The following is a 15,664-nucleotide window of genomic DNA, read 5'->3' as shown; positions in this document are numbered from 1 at the left end:
CTATAATGTAAACAGCATTTCCTATGTATATTTACTCTGGACCAAGTTCCACTGATTCATTTCCAAATAGATATTGGTATGATTGTGCAGGAGCCCTGGTGGCGCAGTGGTTAAATGCCTGTACTGCAGCCATTTACTCGAAACCACAAGGTTGCGAGTTCAAGACCAGCAAAAGGGCCCAAGCTCGACTCAGGCTTGCATCCTTCCGAGGTCGCTAAAATGAGTACCCAGACTGTTGGGGGCAAATTAGCTTACTTGCTAATTAGCTTACTTGCTGTTCACCCCTATGATCTTTGGAATAGCGGTATATAAATAAAACAAATTATTAATTAATTATTATTATGATTGTGACTTACTCACTTGAAGATGTATCCAGTATACAGAAACAAGTCATACATTAAAGCCCTCAGTGGAATAGAAAGGTAAGCATTTGTTTTACTATTCCTAAATTGTATGAGTATTTTTTTAAAAAAAATTGAAATGTGGCTTACATAATTCACCAGAAAACTGTCCTTGACTGTTTGTTCCAACATATCCTACATCAATGAGGTCACTGGTGTTGCGCTGATGACTTCCTCGCATGACTTCTCCTTTTCTGGGTCCAGTTGATCCTTTAGAAGATGCTGTACCTGAAGAGCTGTGGCCACCTGGGGATGGGAAGCTAGGCTTGCTATATGGCACCAGGGCCTCTTCTGAAACATATAAAGAGAACACATTACAGTAGATGCATATGTAAAAATGGTTGGGACTGCCTTTCTGAAATATTTTACACAGATAGCCTAAGATTCTATAAATACAAGTAAAGTTGGGTGATTCATCACCTGAAATGTTATGTAGAAATAGTCTAAGATGCTCTAACTACAAAGTAAGTTTGATAATTGGACATTGTTTATATATATCCCCTTCAAACTGAGAAGCTGGGCAGTGAAAATATGAAACATCTTGAAATGTATTAAAGGGAAACATTTGTACTTATGTCTCTAAAAAATTGACAAAGCATGCTTTATTGATTACAGTTTCTCCGCTGAAACTGGAAAACTAAAGTGTGATGCATGAATAGCCCTAGAACATACAGAAGGTTTCAAAGCCTGTATGATGGTTTTGTGGGGCCATGCTGGCAAGCCCTATTAATATATGTCCTGACCATATACAGTATTCAACATCTAACTGTACTATCTCTATGCATATATCTGTATATACAATGTAAGCTTGTGGATACTCCATGTAAGGCATGTGTGCTCACAAAACTAGTCTGTGTGCTTACTACACATTTCTGATCAGCATTATACTTCATATGCTTACAGCACTTGAGAAGATTGGTGTTGCTCCACCTTACAAGACATTTTGGCAGCTGATACTTAACAGCTGAGCCATGAGGTTTACAGGGTAATATGTCATGTATCTTGTTAAATCAGTATTTTACAAGCCACGTGAGATGGAATGTTTTAGGGAGTAGATATTCATATATTTGACTCTATGTTACAGTTTGGGGACATACAATTTCCCATAGCAAGAAAATATAAGGATGGTTTACTTAGATTTGTTTGGCAACCTAAAATGTATTGTTTGATAATGTTTGGTGTTTTTTTTTTTTAAAAAAAATCATAGCTCAGATAACAACTGACTCAATGTGACTAGTTTTTTTTTAAGTCCATTAGATATGTGATTCTTGTACTGAATATTGAATCAATAGTTCAGGTGACTAAGATGGTTGAAGGATTCAGCTAGCAGCAAAAAACATCTTAGTACTGATACTAATGGAATATATATAACAAAATGTATATTGACATGTGTGTCTTGCTGTGTAGCGCTTCTTATATTCCTAGCATATGTAGAAAGTGCTGGATGTGTTTATTTTTCTCACTGAATATGCTTTTTTTAGTTCGTAGGAAACAATTGTATGCATGTGTACTGGAACCCAAATATAACAATTTATCTAAATTTATAAATCGGTATCTATTCATTATGAAACTTGGGATTCTACATGGAAAAACATGCTGAATCATAGATTGCTTAATTAGATGCACATATAATTTGAGGAACAATAAAACCAAGATTATAGTTTCTTTTAATATTGTGGAAATGCTTTACCCCCTTTTCATTAAAATTATGGTAACATTACTTTAATCAGTTAAGATAAAGAACTAAAGAATCAGCTAATTTAATTAGCTTCCTGGTGTTATTTTTGAGAATATCAAGCACATGGGAAATTACTTCACTGGCTTACATTATGTAAAGTAAGAAAAGTCCAACTAGACAAACAATTCCTGTCCTTGAAAATGATTGCTGTAACAAGGTCACATTCATTGGCTGGGAGAAATACTCTAGTCTACAAGGTCTCTGACTAACCAAGGGTTAGATCCAGCCCATTTCACATCTTTTAACTCATACTGATTTTGTACTAATCATAGTAATTTGCTACTTAAATGCATGAAATTACAATCATAATTGTTTAATGCTGATATGCTAGAAGTTGACTTTTGTCCAGACTATACTATTTACGTAGTCTAAACAGTGGTTCCCAAGTTTAGCTTCCCAGATTTTGTTTCTGCCTTCCTAGCTTTCAGAAGCCTCAGCCAATATGGCCAGACGTAAGGAATTCTGGGAGCTTGTGGGCTCCAGAGACCTTCTCTATTGCCAAAGTGAGAACTGAATCTGCTTTTATTAAGCCTACTCTCTTTGGTCTGAAACAGACAGGCAGATGGGGGCAGCTTCTGGCCACTCTGGAGGCATAGTGTTTAAACAACACATGCTCCCAGAACACCAAGGCCACCTCAAGCTGCCCATAACAGGCCCTAGAAGGAACAGATCTTTTCTGCTCCTATTTGGGTCCGAGGGAGGAGGTGCCCTCGGGACTGCAGCCTTTGTTCGCCACGTCCCCAGGGTAGATTGGGCTGGGAAAGGCTTCTAGCCACTCCTTCCTAACCGTCTGCTTCTCCCCTTTGTTACTTCACAGGATATTATGTAATACATGTACAGGCATATGTGTTGCTTTTTAGGGACAGTTCTTTACTGACAAATTCCACAGGTAAGCACTATCCCCCCATGTCACCACCAGGGAGAATTAACAGGTAAATCTCCCAGTTTTATCCATTGTTCTTCCTTCTCAGAGAATTTTATCTCACATTTTTCAGAGCAGAGAGTTCCCTGATCCTTCCTATGCTTTCCCCCTGTCCAATAGTTAATGTACTGCATAGCTTTGGATCCATTTCCCAATGCCTTGAGACTGAAGACCCTCTATTCCAGTGGTGGGCAAAGTGTCATCAGGAGTCAAAATAGAACACATGTTTTGCTACAGTATTTATGTTGATTCAGACCTTCAGGCCCAGTCTTAGAAAGAACCTTTCCAAGATTTTAGACAAATGTAATTCTCAACCCTGAAACTGTTTAAAACGGATGTGCTAGATGATCAACCTGGGACCTATTTATACACATAAAATTATGGGCCACCAATCTATGGTAGGACTGGTTGTACAAATGCGAATAATTTTGTTGGAATAGGGTTCAGTGATTCAAATACATCCTTTAACGTTCAGGCTAATACATGTAGTGAATTTGCCATTCCATTGACATGGAACCCACCATCTGCTACTGGGCAGAGGCGACACAAAGAAAATGCATAGGTGACTCGGTTGATTGCTACATTTTTGCCACCATGGGTGGAATAATTTAAATTTTCTAACCCAGGCATCTAAATGTCTTTTAAAATTTCAGTCATATAGGTCCTATGTTGCAAGAGGCTTGAAAATTAATGCAAACTAGGGTGAATCTACACTATAGAAATAATGCAATTTGACACCACTTTAACTGCCATGGCTCCACCCTACAGAATCCTAGGGATTGTAGTTTCATGAGGCACCAGCACTCTTTGGCAGAGAAGACTAAAGACTTTACAAATCTACAAATCCCAGAATTCCTTTTTCTAGTGCTATAGCACTTGAGGTGATGTCAAACTGTATTATTTCTACTATATAGATATACCCCAGGAGGACAAGAGAGTGAGGAAGTCACAATATGGGATGAATCCAAAATAATGGGATATACACTGACAAATTCAACTTGTAGTTTTTGATGATACACAAAGCTCATTGTTCTAAGCTTCAGACTCCTGTGTTTCACTTATCTGTGTCAGAAAAGTCAAACTGGTGAGTAGTGCATTTAGTGCCTTGATAGAAATCCAAGAAACTAAATGTAATTAATGATGGCAGTCATGAATGCATGTCCTGATGACAGGATCAGTTCCCGCTAGAATTAGAAGACTAAATCCAATTCCCACACCAAAATTGTATGAAAGAAGCTGAAGAATCACAATAATTTCATCATCAGAGACGTTTACCACAAATTTACTATTGCATTTACTGTTGTGCTGTGTCCTAACATTTTACAAAATGGCTGTTCAACTCTGGTTTTTTTAAATTGCTTCACATGAAAACCTTTGATAAAGACTCTTAATAAGAAACACGGGCGTGTTACAGACCTCCCCTTTGGGGCGGTCTGTATCCGCCCCTTTCCCTGACGGATCAGGGCCTCAGCTGGCACAGCGGCAGCCCTGAGGCCCCAATCCACCACTTTTCCAGACCATGGGAAGCGGCAAAAGGCCACTTCCCATGGCCTGGAAAGGGGTGTCCTTGGGGCTTCAAGCCCCAAGGACACCCCGATAGTGGCGGGGAAAAAGAGGAATGGACCGCTCGGCCCCTTTTTCTTTTGTGTCGCTGGCTGGCACAGCCATGTAAAGGCTGTGCCAGCGTCACAAATGAAGGAAGGAGCTCCGTTTCGGAGCTCCTTCTGTGGCGCCAGGATGTCACGTCTGTGCCATTCCGTTTGGAGGCGCCACCATGTTGTACGTACTGTGTACCATGGGCACCACCATTTTGTACATACTAGGGTTGGGGGCACCTGAAAGAAATGCCCCCAGGCAACCCTAGTACATACACAGTATGTACTAAAAGGCCTGTTTGTAAAGGGCCTTGCTCTTATCTCCTTAATGTAACATTACAAAGTAGCTGATGGTATCAATAAGTACAGGGAGATATATAGAATCTGCAAGGTGCACTGCATAAAATCAACATTTATTCAAGTTAAATCCACTATACCAGTGTAAGTGGCAGTGGTAGGAAGAACAGGCTATGGAGGCATTGGGTATGAAGGAAATTAGACCACTTGCAGCTGGCAGAATTTTTTCTGCTTCCCATCAACACTGCTGCATGACCCTGGAAAAAGTGCAACTGCTACCATAGTGGTCCAACAGTATTCTGACCATTGTGCATGTTGATCCCAAAGAACCACATTGATCATCTAATCCAGCAAGTTCTTCAAGACATGCACATTCTGTTAAACAAGTGTAGATACTCAGATACATTGATGTTTATCACACTATACTCTTAAAGTGCTACTATTCCACTTTGACTCCTCTAGCTGCCTCCTGTTGCATTCTGGGATTTGCAGTTTTAAGGAGGAGTATTTAGAATTCTCAGGCAGTATTGTATTAGGTTTTGTTTTTGTTTTTTGCTTCAATGGGTCTGCAAAGCCTTGTAGTTGACAGCAAGTACTTCATTTTCTATAATTTTAGAGATATTTTGTTAGTATAGAATCATTAGTTATTAGAAGCATAATTTGTCTTTGAAAACATATAGCATATTTAGTTTTCAAAACTATATTTTGCTTTAATTTAAATTATAATATAACCCTTAACAGTATTTTATATCATCTTCATAAATTACTGATAGTGTCCCTAAAAGAAGGGGGAAGTGCTATTGTTAGTGAAATTTTCTGACTCAAACATGAGTTGCAATTAAAGAATTCAAGGTATTAATCTTGTTCTAATACGGTAGCTGCATGCACTATTTTTCAGGCATCAGATTATCTCTAACTGAAATGAATTTTTGCTGTTCATAATAATCAGTTTCCTAATGAATACTAACTCTTATTTTCCCTAGAGAAAATTGTTACTCTGTTCACAGAAAACCAGCCTAAAAGCAGAAATCTTCAAAAACAATGTACTTTTAGCACTTAATTGTTCACAGGTAGCATTCATAGTCTGCAAATAACTATTCAGAAAAAAAAAAACACGACAAATATAAATTCATGGATATTTAGTAAATGAGAAGGCCAAATGAACTGCCTGTTGCTTTGTCCACGAACAGTTATTGTATGCCATTAAGACTGTTAAAGGCCTTCACTCTATTTAAATGCTCTTTTATTATTACTGTTTTGCATCATATAATTTCTTTGGCAATGAGCTACATGTATAGAGATCATTCAACCAAAATCAGACAATAGAGGGTCTGAAACAAATTATTCATAGATGTATAAAAGATGCATTTCTGGCTTTCAAATAACATTAGAAGGAGATGTTTCTTTTGAACATTCCTCAAAACAAATGAAATTGTCAAATTGTCTTTGACATTATTACAGGGCAAAACAATAATACATAGGAATAAATTTAATTAAAATGTTGTTAATACAAGTAAGGACATTTGGTGTCTCTATGCTATGCATGCAAAAATTTCATTCCAGAGGTTTTTTTTTTTTAAAAAAAAAAACACATTCACAACCAACCTATGTGTATTCTTCATAAAAAAATACCATGTACATTTTCCCTACTGCATATAGTGGCACTAGTAAGTCACAAAGGCATGCATTCACAGTTTTAGTAGTTTAGGTGTATTCAAAAGATTCACCATTGCAGGAACAAACACTGAAGGTCAAATGTTAATAGTATTCCTTTGACTGTTCCTGTGTAAGCCTTGACCTTCACTGCCTGCCAGGGATCTTATAATGGAATATATTGAGGAAACTGCCTAAGCTGCTTTAAGAGGTGCAGCTACACACCTGATCCAAATGCTTGCTTTTGCTGGCCTTGGAGTTCTGTGGAGCTTATCCATTCTTGGGTTTGTCGCTGCCACTCTAGTGATGTTCTAGTTTGACGATCCAAAGAGCTCTTTGTTTCATCTATGGTGGATGTATGCTGCCGTTCTAAAGAGCTTCCTTTTCTCTCTGTTGAACCTCCACGTTGCCCAGGGCCTATCTGCTGCCTTAAACCCTGACCAGGGGGTGGGTCTGGTGGTGGTGGTAGATCTAAAAAAATGCGAATAGACTCAGAATATCAGTGACACATAAGTTCTGTTTGATGATATAGAGCAAAAAGAAGATTTTGAAAGTATTGTCCATCAGAAAGATATATACCTTACTTATTTAATTTGTTTTAGACCACTGCTAGATGTCCCCAATTATAGCTAACACTTAGGTTCATTCTCAGAATAATAATTTTAATTGGACTGCGTTTGGCAGGAAAGTAACAAAGTTCCCAGACACTGTCAGGTGCTAAAGGTTTTATTTCATTTTGGATGCTGTATTAGGTATAAAATATTTTCAAAGACCAACTGAAAAAAATAGTTTCCCACTATTTTATTATGGAATAATAAAAGCCACATTTTAAGTAAAATGCTTTCCCCTAGGTAAATAAAGATGGCTATCTATGAAAGTGTTCTCTAGATTTATCTTAATATATATTCATATTTCAGTGGATTTTAACATTGTTCAAGGTCTGTCTAGACTGCAATACAATTAACCCTGAACTGATATTCTAAATCAGTTCAAAAAGGACACATTACAGCTTTGAAAAGTCAGCTGGTGCTGATTTCAACAGTATGATTGCATAATATACTCTACATGTCATGTTTCAAATTGGAATTAGTTGTATAAAAATATTTTATGCTGACAAATATTTATGCAAATTAATTTTGTGCAGTTTTAAAAATGAAGTTGGCTTCTTGAAAATTATTGATTTTTGAAACAAAGTATTTAAATATCCCACAGGTTAGGGTTTTTTAAACAAAGAAAGAAACAAACACGGTAGCTCAGGAAATGGTTAGCTATGTTGCCTTTTATTTTTGGACCTGGCAATGGTGAAGGAGGACGATTGTTTCATAATTTTCCAACATTGCTTGGATGCATTCCAACATTCCGCCCATGCTGTTTCAAAATAAACATGCAGGATTATTTCATTCCACTACTGACTAAATCATCTTTGAAATAAAGGCTATGAAATACTCTGAATCATGATTATGTAGAGTATAACAAAAGAGTTATTTCACATGTGTGCCAAAGACTTGCCATCTTTGTCCATGTAGACCTTCTGAACCATTTCTGAGTATTGGGTAAGGTGAATATATCGCAATGTAAATGACAAAAAGAAAGAATTTATCCAAATAATCTGAAGAATTGTTCTATTAATGTATAACCTTTCCCCCCGAGATGACAAGTCTACGCCTAGGATGGTGTATACAAATAGTGTATAGCTGGCATTTATCAGTGAACTAGCCATAACTGTAAAATAGACAGTCAGTTATTTGAGACATCCAAACTTTAAATTGTGTCATAGGGGTGGCTGTTTATACAGCACTTACTGAAACTTTCTTAATAGATATTGTCTTTGATATATATGAATTTTACCAGTTATTCCATTGATTTATAAGTGTAATCAAATCACTGAGCACCACAAACAAACATTTAGATCACTCTCATAATCCAAAATGACACTTTTCAATGCAGGAAGTTCATTCACATACAGCTGGCCCTCCATATCCACACATTCTCCATGGAGTCTATGGCTTGATTTTGTTTAAAAAAAATCCCAAAATCAAACCTAATTTTTGCCATTTTATAAGGGGGATACCATTTTACTATGCCATTGTATGTAAAGGGACTTGAGAATCCATGGATGTTGATATCCATGGTGGGTTCTGGCACCAAATTCCAGTGGATATCAAGGACCTACTGTATTCATCCAAATATACAAATGAATAAATAAATAATGTAAGCATATTTGAATTAACAGCCCATTTCTCACTATATCTAGGCAGCATTTAACAGTGCACTAGAATCAAACCAATTGTAATTCAAAGTGTTAAAAGGACCTTCCCTCCTGATAGAATTATCAACACTGAGGAGTAGACATATTTCTTGGCTCCATGGCAAAAGGAAAAAAACATGCAACTCCTCCACAGTCCAAAATCGGATTGCTCCCTTCCCTATCCTATTTTCCTAACTGAAGGATGAGCACATTAAATACATGCATTTAGCATCACATTTTAGTCTCTAGTCTGCATAGTCTCTGTGGAGGAGTCTGGTATGTTTCTTTTCTTGGAGTGGTGTCAGAAGATACATGAAAACTGTGTGCCTATGTAAGTATTCTGTGTAGTGAGCCACTGATGTGTGTGTGTGTTGCAGCATAATGCCTGGGCAGCTTAGTGGTCCAAAGCCCTGGATTGTCTCTCTCTCACCCACATCCACACCCACACACTACAGCTGGTTGATGGAGCTTCCGGATAAGAAAAACCATGACAATACTTTTTTAGCACATGGGACAGTGACAGAGAGATCCAGAAAGTTCCACTTTGAGCTTTGGAAGCTCCTGGCAGATGACAAACATGATTCATAAAGAATACGTCTTTCATAGTGGTACTGGATTAAATGGATACTCTATTTTTATGTTGTGGGCAGCACTGAGTTCTATTTTGGGGAAAATGTGGGATGTTGTTGCTGTTGTTATTTGGCAAATCAATAACTATTCTTACTCCCATTCATACTAATGCATAGTAAATGTGAACAAAATAAATAATGATTTCATTCTCCCCCCCTCCCCCTATTTTGGTGCATTTGAAAATTGTCTTTCAACTTTTTCTTTCTTTTCTTTCCATTTTAGTTATCTTAAACCTAGTACTTATTAAATATCTTTTTGGATTTTCCCTTTGAAAGGAGGTAACAAGGTAGGATATTAAAATGAATTTCCAGTGCACAACCAATCTAATTTGAAAGTTTGCCACATTGCTCAGCATAAAGAGTGTCCAGATCATTTCCTATTTTTGGCAGCTCTACAATCAGAAATATACTGACCCATAATTATGTTGCAAAGAGCTAGGATGACCTATGCATGACTGTCCTTTTTTTTTTTTATTCCAATGAGGTTCCAGTCCCACTAGGGTTCAAATACCCATTAAAAATCTTTCTAACCACCTGAATTTAAGATTGCAGCTGTTTGCTTTGGTTGGAAACCAGACAAGTCATCAGAAGGGGCATCTAATGACACCACAGTATCAGAAAGAAAAATCTGCAAACTAATTAGTACAAAATGTAATATTATTGGAGAATAGTTGCTTTTCATGGAATTCTATAATTAGAGAGCTGGGGAGTCTCATATTTTGAGAAAGTGAAAAGCTGAAAAGAGCCTAAGTGAATCCCCCTTTTATCCACTGTGGATTAATGTGACTATGTGAATGATTACCCATGGTGACTCAAAACAAGTTATTAGCATAGACTTTTACAACAGGATAAAGTTACCAACCTGTAGGCCAGTATCTTAATGGGACTGGAAGATGATAGTGTATTTATTGATGGTGTATTATGAAAATAAGCACAGCTAGCCTAGCAAAAGCCTATGTGTATGAAGTTTTGTGTATGCAGTGCTCTTGTAGAGAAGGAAAACAGTAAGTTTTGTTGAATCTCTAAATATGTGAAGTAATTAAAGTAGTAGAAAAAGAAATGAAATAGCACATTTCTACAAATCCACTAGTTAGGCTAATTATGATGATAGGGCCTCCTGACTCTGCCGAGTTAATAATGTGATAATCAAGTCTGTATGTTTTACTATTGTTTGTGGTGATTAGATCACATTCAAAAGGTGTGGAGATGATGGGAGGGGACTACTCAGTGTAGTCACAAAAAACCTGATAATTTATCTTATCTACACTTGTTGTTGTGTGTCTTCAAGCTATTACTAGACAAGCATTAGTTCAGCTTAACTTTAAAAGCAGGCTGAGGAGAATGGAGGCTGTTTGTCTTGCATGTTGTTAAACATGCCAAAAATATGCCTTTCTGCAAACGTCATGAGCATAGAATTTGAGCTTGGGACAAACAAAATTTGAAAATATCTTGGCCAGCTTTCCCCAGTCTTCCCACATCCACCATTTCATTGTAGCTGCCATCAGCTTCAGATAACACAGTCAAAGGTGACAAAACACAGAAGATGAAATTCAGAATATTTGGATGCCACTGGCATTGGGCTGGGTGATATAACTTTCTATTTAAGATGTCCCCTGAGTTCTTGAAAACTTGAGATTAATTTTTCCATATAATATAAATAATAATATAATTTATTTATACCCCGCCCAATCACTAGGAATCCGGGCGGCTTACAACAGTAGGGAAATACAGAGCAATAGCAATAAACAATAACAATACACATAAGATAATAAAGAAATATAACATAGCAATACATAGCAAAAAACATAATAACAACAATAACAGTAATATTGTAGCAATTCAATAATGACAAAAGCCTAACACTGATTATTACATTCAAATCAATAATTATCAAAAAGTATTCCCTATTTCCAACCCCTCATTGGAAAAAAAACAAGCAGATGCCAATAAACAATGGAATAATAAAGGAAACACAGCACAAGTTACAACATTACCGTCAAGGAAATTACAATAAAAGAATTACAATCTAACAACCTGAAAAAGGGGGAGACTAAAAATTAGCAACAAGATACCGTTCTTCTTAGTATTGCCCAAGGCTTTATGGGCCGACGCCCAAGCAGAGTTGGTCCGGGGCTGGAGGAGGGGGCAAGGTGTTAAAGAGCCCTCCCTCCCTCAGTCCTCCATTCTCCTCCTGGCAGTCCATGGCTGGGAATGGGAGCCCAAGGCTTTATGGGCTGACGCCCAAGCATATAACTTTTCTTGGATAGAAAATTATAATAATCATCTTGCCAACTAAATTCCACCTCTTACCCACATTTTGTGGTTGTACCAGAAACAGAAATGTAGATTCTTGATACTTGAACATTCAGAGAAGTGTACATTTGTGTGGATTTCCAGAGACAGGGAAAATAATCATCTGGGCATTTTAAAATTATTTTAGACTTTTTAAAACCGACTTACCTTACATGAAGCCTGGGGCACATGAGCTGCTACATCTTGTGGTGGAACTAGACAGTTTGACAGGTTACTAGTGTTCGTTATAGCAATATTTTATATAACTTTTTGGCATAGGAATCTGGGAAATATGCAAATGACTGTAAACCAGGGAACTTACCATCTGTCATTCCTTCCCTTCGGTGAGGCAATGGAGGTTGTTCTACTCTCCCTCCCTTGTGTTTTTTGGTAGGCCTAGGCCTTTGACTCTGATTCTGGGCTGCACTGGTGTTGCTGTCAGTAGAAAATGGGCTGGTTGGCCGAGGCCTCTGAGAGGAATATGGTTTGCCTAGAAATAAAAGTTGAATTTAAAATTTTACTATGCTGAAGGACAGATTCCTTTTCTATGACTACCCTAACTGTCTTCAGTTCATTTATTTGGTTCACTCACATGAGAATTCATAAAGACTATTTTAAGTAACAAATACCTCAAGATGAAAACTTCAGCATTATACTAAAGATGTTTCAGTTAAAGATAGTTTCCTGTAAGTCTGTCCATCACCATTTTTTGTAAGCCAACTAGCAATGTTACAACAAAACACCTTTCTTTCCTGGCAGCAACATTTGCTTGTGATTTATTTTCTCTGCGGAAAACACATAAGACCTGGATAAGTAATATCCAACACACTGCATCTTCACATTTCCTCAGGGTTGTAGTCCATGATGTCCTTCCACTAGCAGAACAGAAATGGTACTGGACTGTATTCTTGTTCTCCTTACATGCCCCAGATCTACTTCAAAGGAACAGACTTCATGGGAAAACATGCAGGAAGAATTTAAAAAATTTGCTGTGCAACCCCTACTACTGATGATAGGTGGGGACTTGTAGGAGTTGTAATCCAAAATAGTAATTGCCCAAGCTCTGTATGTTGGGGACTCTAAGAGATAGGAGATGAAGGGAAATCCATATTTTATGAGCAAGAATCTGCTAATGTAACATTGGATATAAGTTTTTAGGTTTAGAAGGTAGTTGTTTATTTGGAGGGCCAAACCATTCAAGAACAAACTTATTCAGTTAATGGTTCTCCATATTTTAATACTGCATGCATGCACATGTTAATATCTAGCAAAAGATTTAACTATTGGCTAATAAAACAAATATTTTTTAGACCTAATAGTATAATCATGCTGCCTTTTATAATAATAGCATGTGTATCAGTAGAAAATTTTCCCCTACATATTCTATATGTATCAACTAGATTAACCAAAATGTGGGAAACTATTTCACTTGTATCAGGATGTATATGAGTGTATCCCCTTCTACATCTCAATTTTAAAAATAATAATATATTCACGTATTTCATATATATTTTAAAATCTTCACTAATTTAGGAATTCTATCATGGGTTCTTTCTGGAGGTTCTCCATTTATTTCAGTGGGGCTTACCATAATATTTTCCCCAACATTCATTGGGGCTTAGTTCCAAATCCACTAGAAGAGATATTTGTGCATCCAATATTATATAAATTTGTATATAATAACTGCATGTTACACTAGTCTTCAAATTGCTGTATGATACTACAGTTTGCTAGTTATTTGTTCATCATGAATGCAGGTTTTACTATGCCCTCTTTAATATTCCCCACATTGAGTTGGCTTAATAACTGGTATTTTCTAAAACTCTTGGGACGGTGAGTAATAATAATAATAATAATAATAATAGGATTTATTTATATGCCGCCCAATCACTTGGAATCCAGGCGGCTTACAACAGAGGGGATAATAGACAGTTATTATAAATGAATGAGAGAGAGAGAGAGAGAGAGAGAGAGAGAGAGAAACCCTATGCAACTGCAAGATCAGTTAGTAAGGCATATGGGAATTGTAGTGAAGGCATGATGATAGTGAAGGTATGAAAATGTTTACATTTATATAGCCTACAAGAAGAGATATATTAGTTTTCTCTCATGTTCCAAAGTGTTCTTTTGTACACAGGGGAAAACCAAAAAACCTTTAGTGGAACAGACTGGTCCTTTCCACAGACCCAGTTCACACATTACTTTGTATATTTATATTTATATTTATAGAAGTACTCTTGCTAGGATATTAAAGAGAGGTTACCTGCATGCCTCCCTGTGAAGACATGAATAGGCTGTCCATTCAAAGAAGTGACTGGACACAATACTGTCAATGTGCCATAATAAATATATGCTTATAGGTATCGGAAAGAACTCTACAGTGTGTAGAGAGAGTGTAGGAGACTAGACAATTTCGTTTTACATTAGAGGGCTCTGTGAAACTGCAGAGAAGAATATTTTACAGGTTTTAGTTGGAGATAAAGGAAGGATAGTGATGAGAAATGATCAAGATGTAAGGGAAATGTGTAGTCAAAGGGGATGGGGATGGGGAAAGTGCAGCATGAGAAATTTTGGTTACTCTTCAGGGTATCAAAGAAACTAATGGCACTTATGCTTTTTGGGCCAATTGCTGTGGCAATGTTTCTTAAAGTAATTGCTTATAGTGACAAATTTAGCAGTGAATTCAGTAGCAGGGTGCATGCACAAACTAGGTTTAAGGGCTACATTGTTGACCATTCCTACTACAGATGTTTCCTTCCACACATGCAGCAGTATGAGTGACACATGTGGGGGGAAATGGATTGTGCTCAAAATAAGAGTGAAGACTATGTATTAAATGGTAATAGGGCTATCCTTACATAGCAGTACATTTAACAAATAGACTGATTTTCAGCCATCATTTGAAGGCTATTTAAATCTACTGTGCATGGTAGATATTATGATATTTTCTTGGACAGCATCTTACTGTATCAATGGTATAATTTTTCACAATGTTACTGTAGTGCTGCTGTTGATTTATTAATCTATGGGGTATATTTCTGTTAGAGCACTTTAAACCTTGATAATAATGGGAACAGTTGCAAGGGGTTTCTGGCTATAATATACGAGTAAGCACAAGAGTAGTCTGGAGCTACTGTTCCAGGCGCATGTGCCCAAGATATCTGCATAAATATTGCTGATCCAAACACATTCTATAGTTGTGCTTTTATACTCTTTATGAGTACTTTGGCTCATTGTCGGGGGTGGGGTAGGAAAAAGTAACCTCAGAAAATTAATTATAGGGCTATTATTATCTACTATTTATTTGAAAACGAAAAGTGAGATTTGTTTAATTTAGGCAAGTCTGCTGATATGGCTTAACTGCATGCTGTCATTGATATATTTTCATTTCTACTCCCGCAGTCACATATAATAAATGATTAGATTAAGTGCCTTACAAAGAAACCTTTTAATAAGGTTGTTAAACTGTTCCATTGTTAGAATGATAAACTTTCACCAATTCACCCCATGCTTACAAAGTCTTCCCAGAAAATACATTTGGCAAGAGAGATGCAAAAGAGAAGCAGTAATGAAGATAAAAGAAACAATAACAAAACCCTAAGTGAGAATTATTATTGATTGTTAGAAGGTTTTGGAAATGGTAAATCAAAAACTGCATGGCAAAAATTAGCAATCTCTTTGAGAAAGTATTAAAGGGCAGCAAGTGTAAGTAAAACTATACCGGCTATAGACAGAACTATACGCTCATTTGTGTGCATGCTAAACAGAGTTATTATTTCAATTTACTTGGAAAGTAAGGAGTAAAATAGAAAGGGTAAACCCCCTGGCATCATGCAGAAAGCATTTGCTTTGAGACTACGAACCTGTTCTTGATAGGCTGGTTCCATCC

The 15,664-nt window shown here is 36.9% G+C and overlaps 1 protein-coding gene across 13 annotated transcripts in view; it reads right to left on the bottom strand.

Moving 5' to 3' along the window:
- Positions 1-15,664, bottom strand: part of ROBO2 (roundabout guidance receptor 2) — a 1,130,584-nt gene that overhangs the window by 7,335 nt on the left and 1,107,585 nt on the right. For 8 of the 13 annotated variants that reach the window (XM_089512185.1, XM_089512187.1, XM_089512186.1 and 5 more), the window contains 3 exons: positions 12,098-12,265; positions 6,832-7,077; positions 492-692 (listed from right to left, as the gene is read on the bottom strand). In XM_089512185.1, coding sequence (XP_089368311.1) covers positions 492-692; positions 6,832-7,077; positions 12,098-12,265 — 615 coding nt within the window. The remainder of the gene's footprint in view (positions 1-491; positions 693-6,831; positions 7,078-12,097; positions 12,266-15,664) is intronic. The other 5 variants (XM_089512193.1, XM_089512194.1, XM_089512196.1 and 2 more) reach the window with 1 other exon arrangement.

The sequence above is a fragment of the Sceloporus occidentalis genome, unplaced genomic scaffold, assembly GCF_023333645.1.
Source record: "Sceloporus occidentalis isolate IW3139 unplaced genomic scaffold, rSceOcc1.0.p SCAF_2, whole genome shotgun sequence".
In the NCBI taxonomy this organism is placed as follows: domain Eukaryota; kingdom Metazoa; phylum Chordata; class Lepidosauria; order Squamata; family Phrynosomatidae; genus Sceloporus; species Sceloporus occidentalis.
The sequence above is the reverse complement of the archived record's forward strand: the minus strand, read 5'-3'. Positions and strand labels throughout refer to the sequence as shown.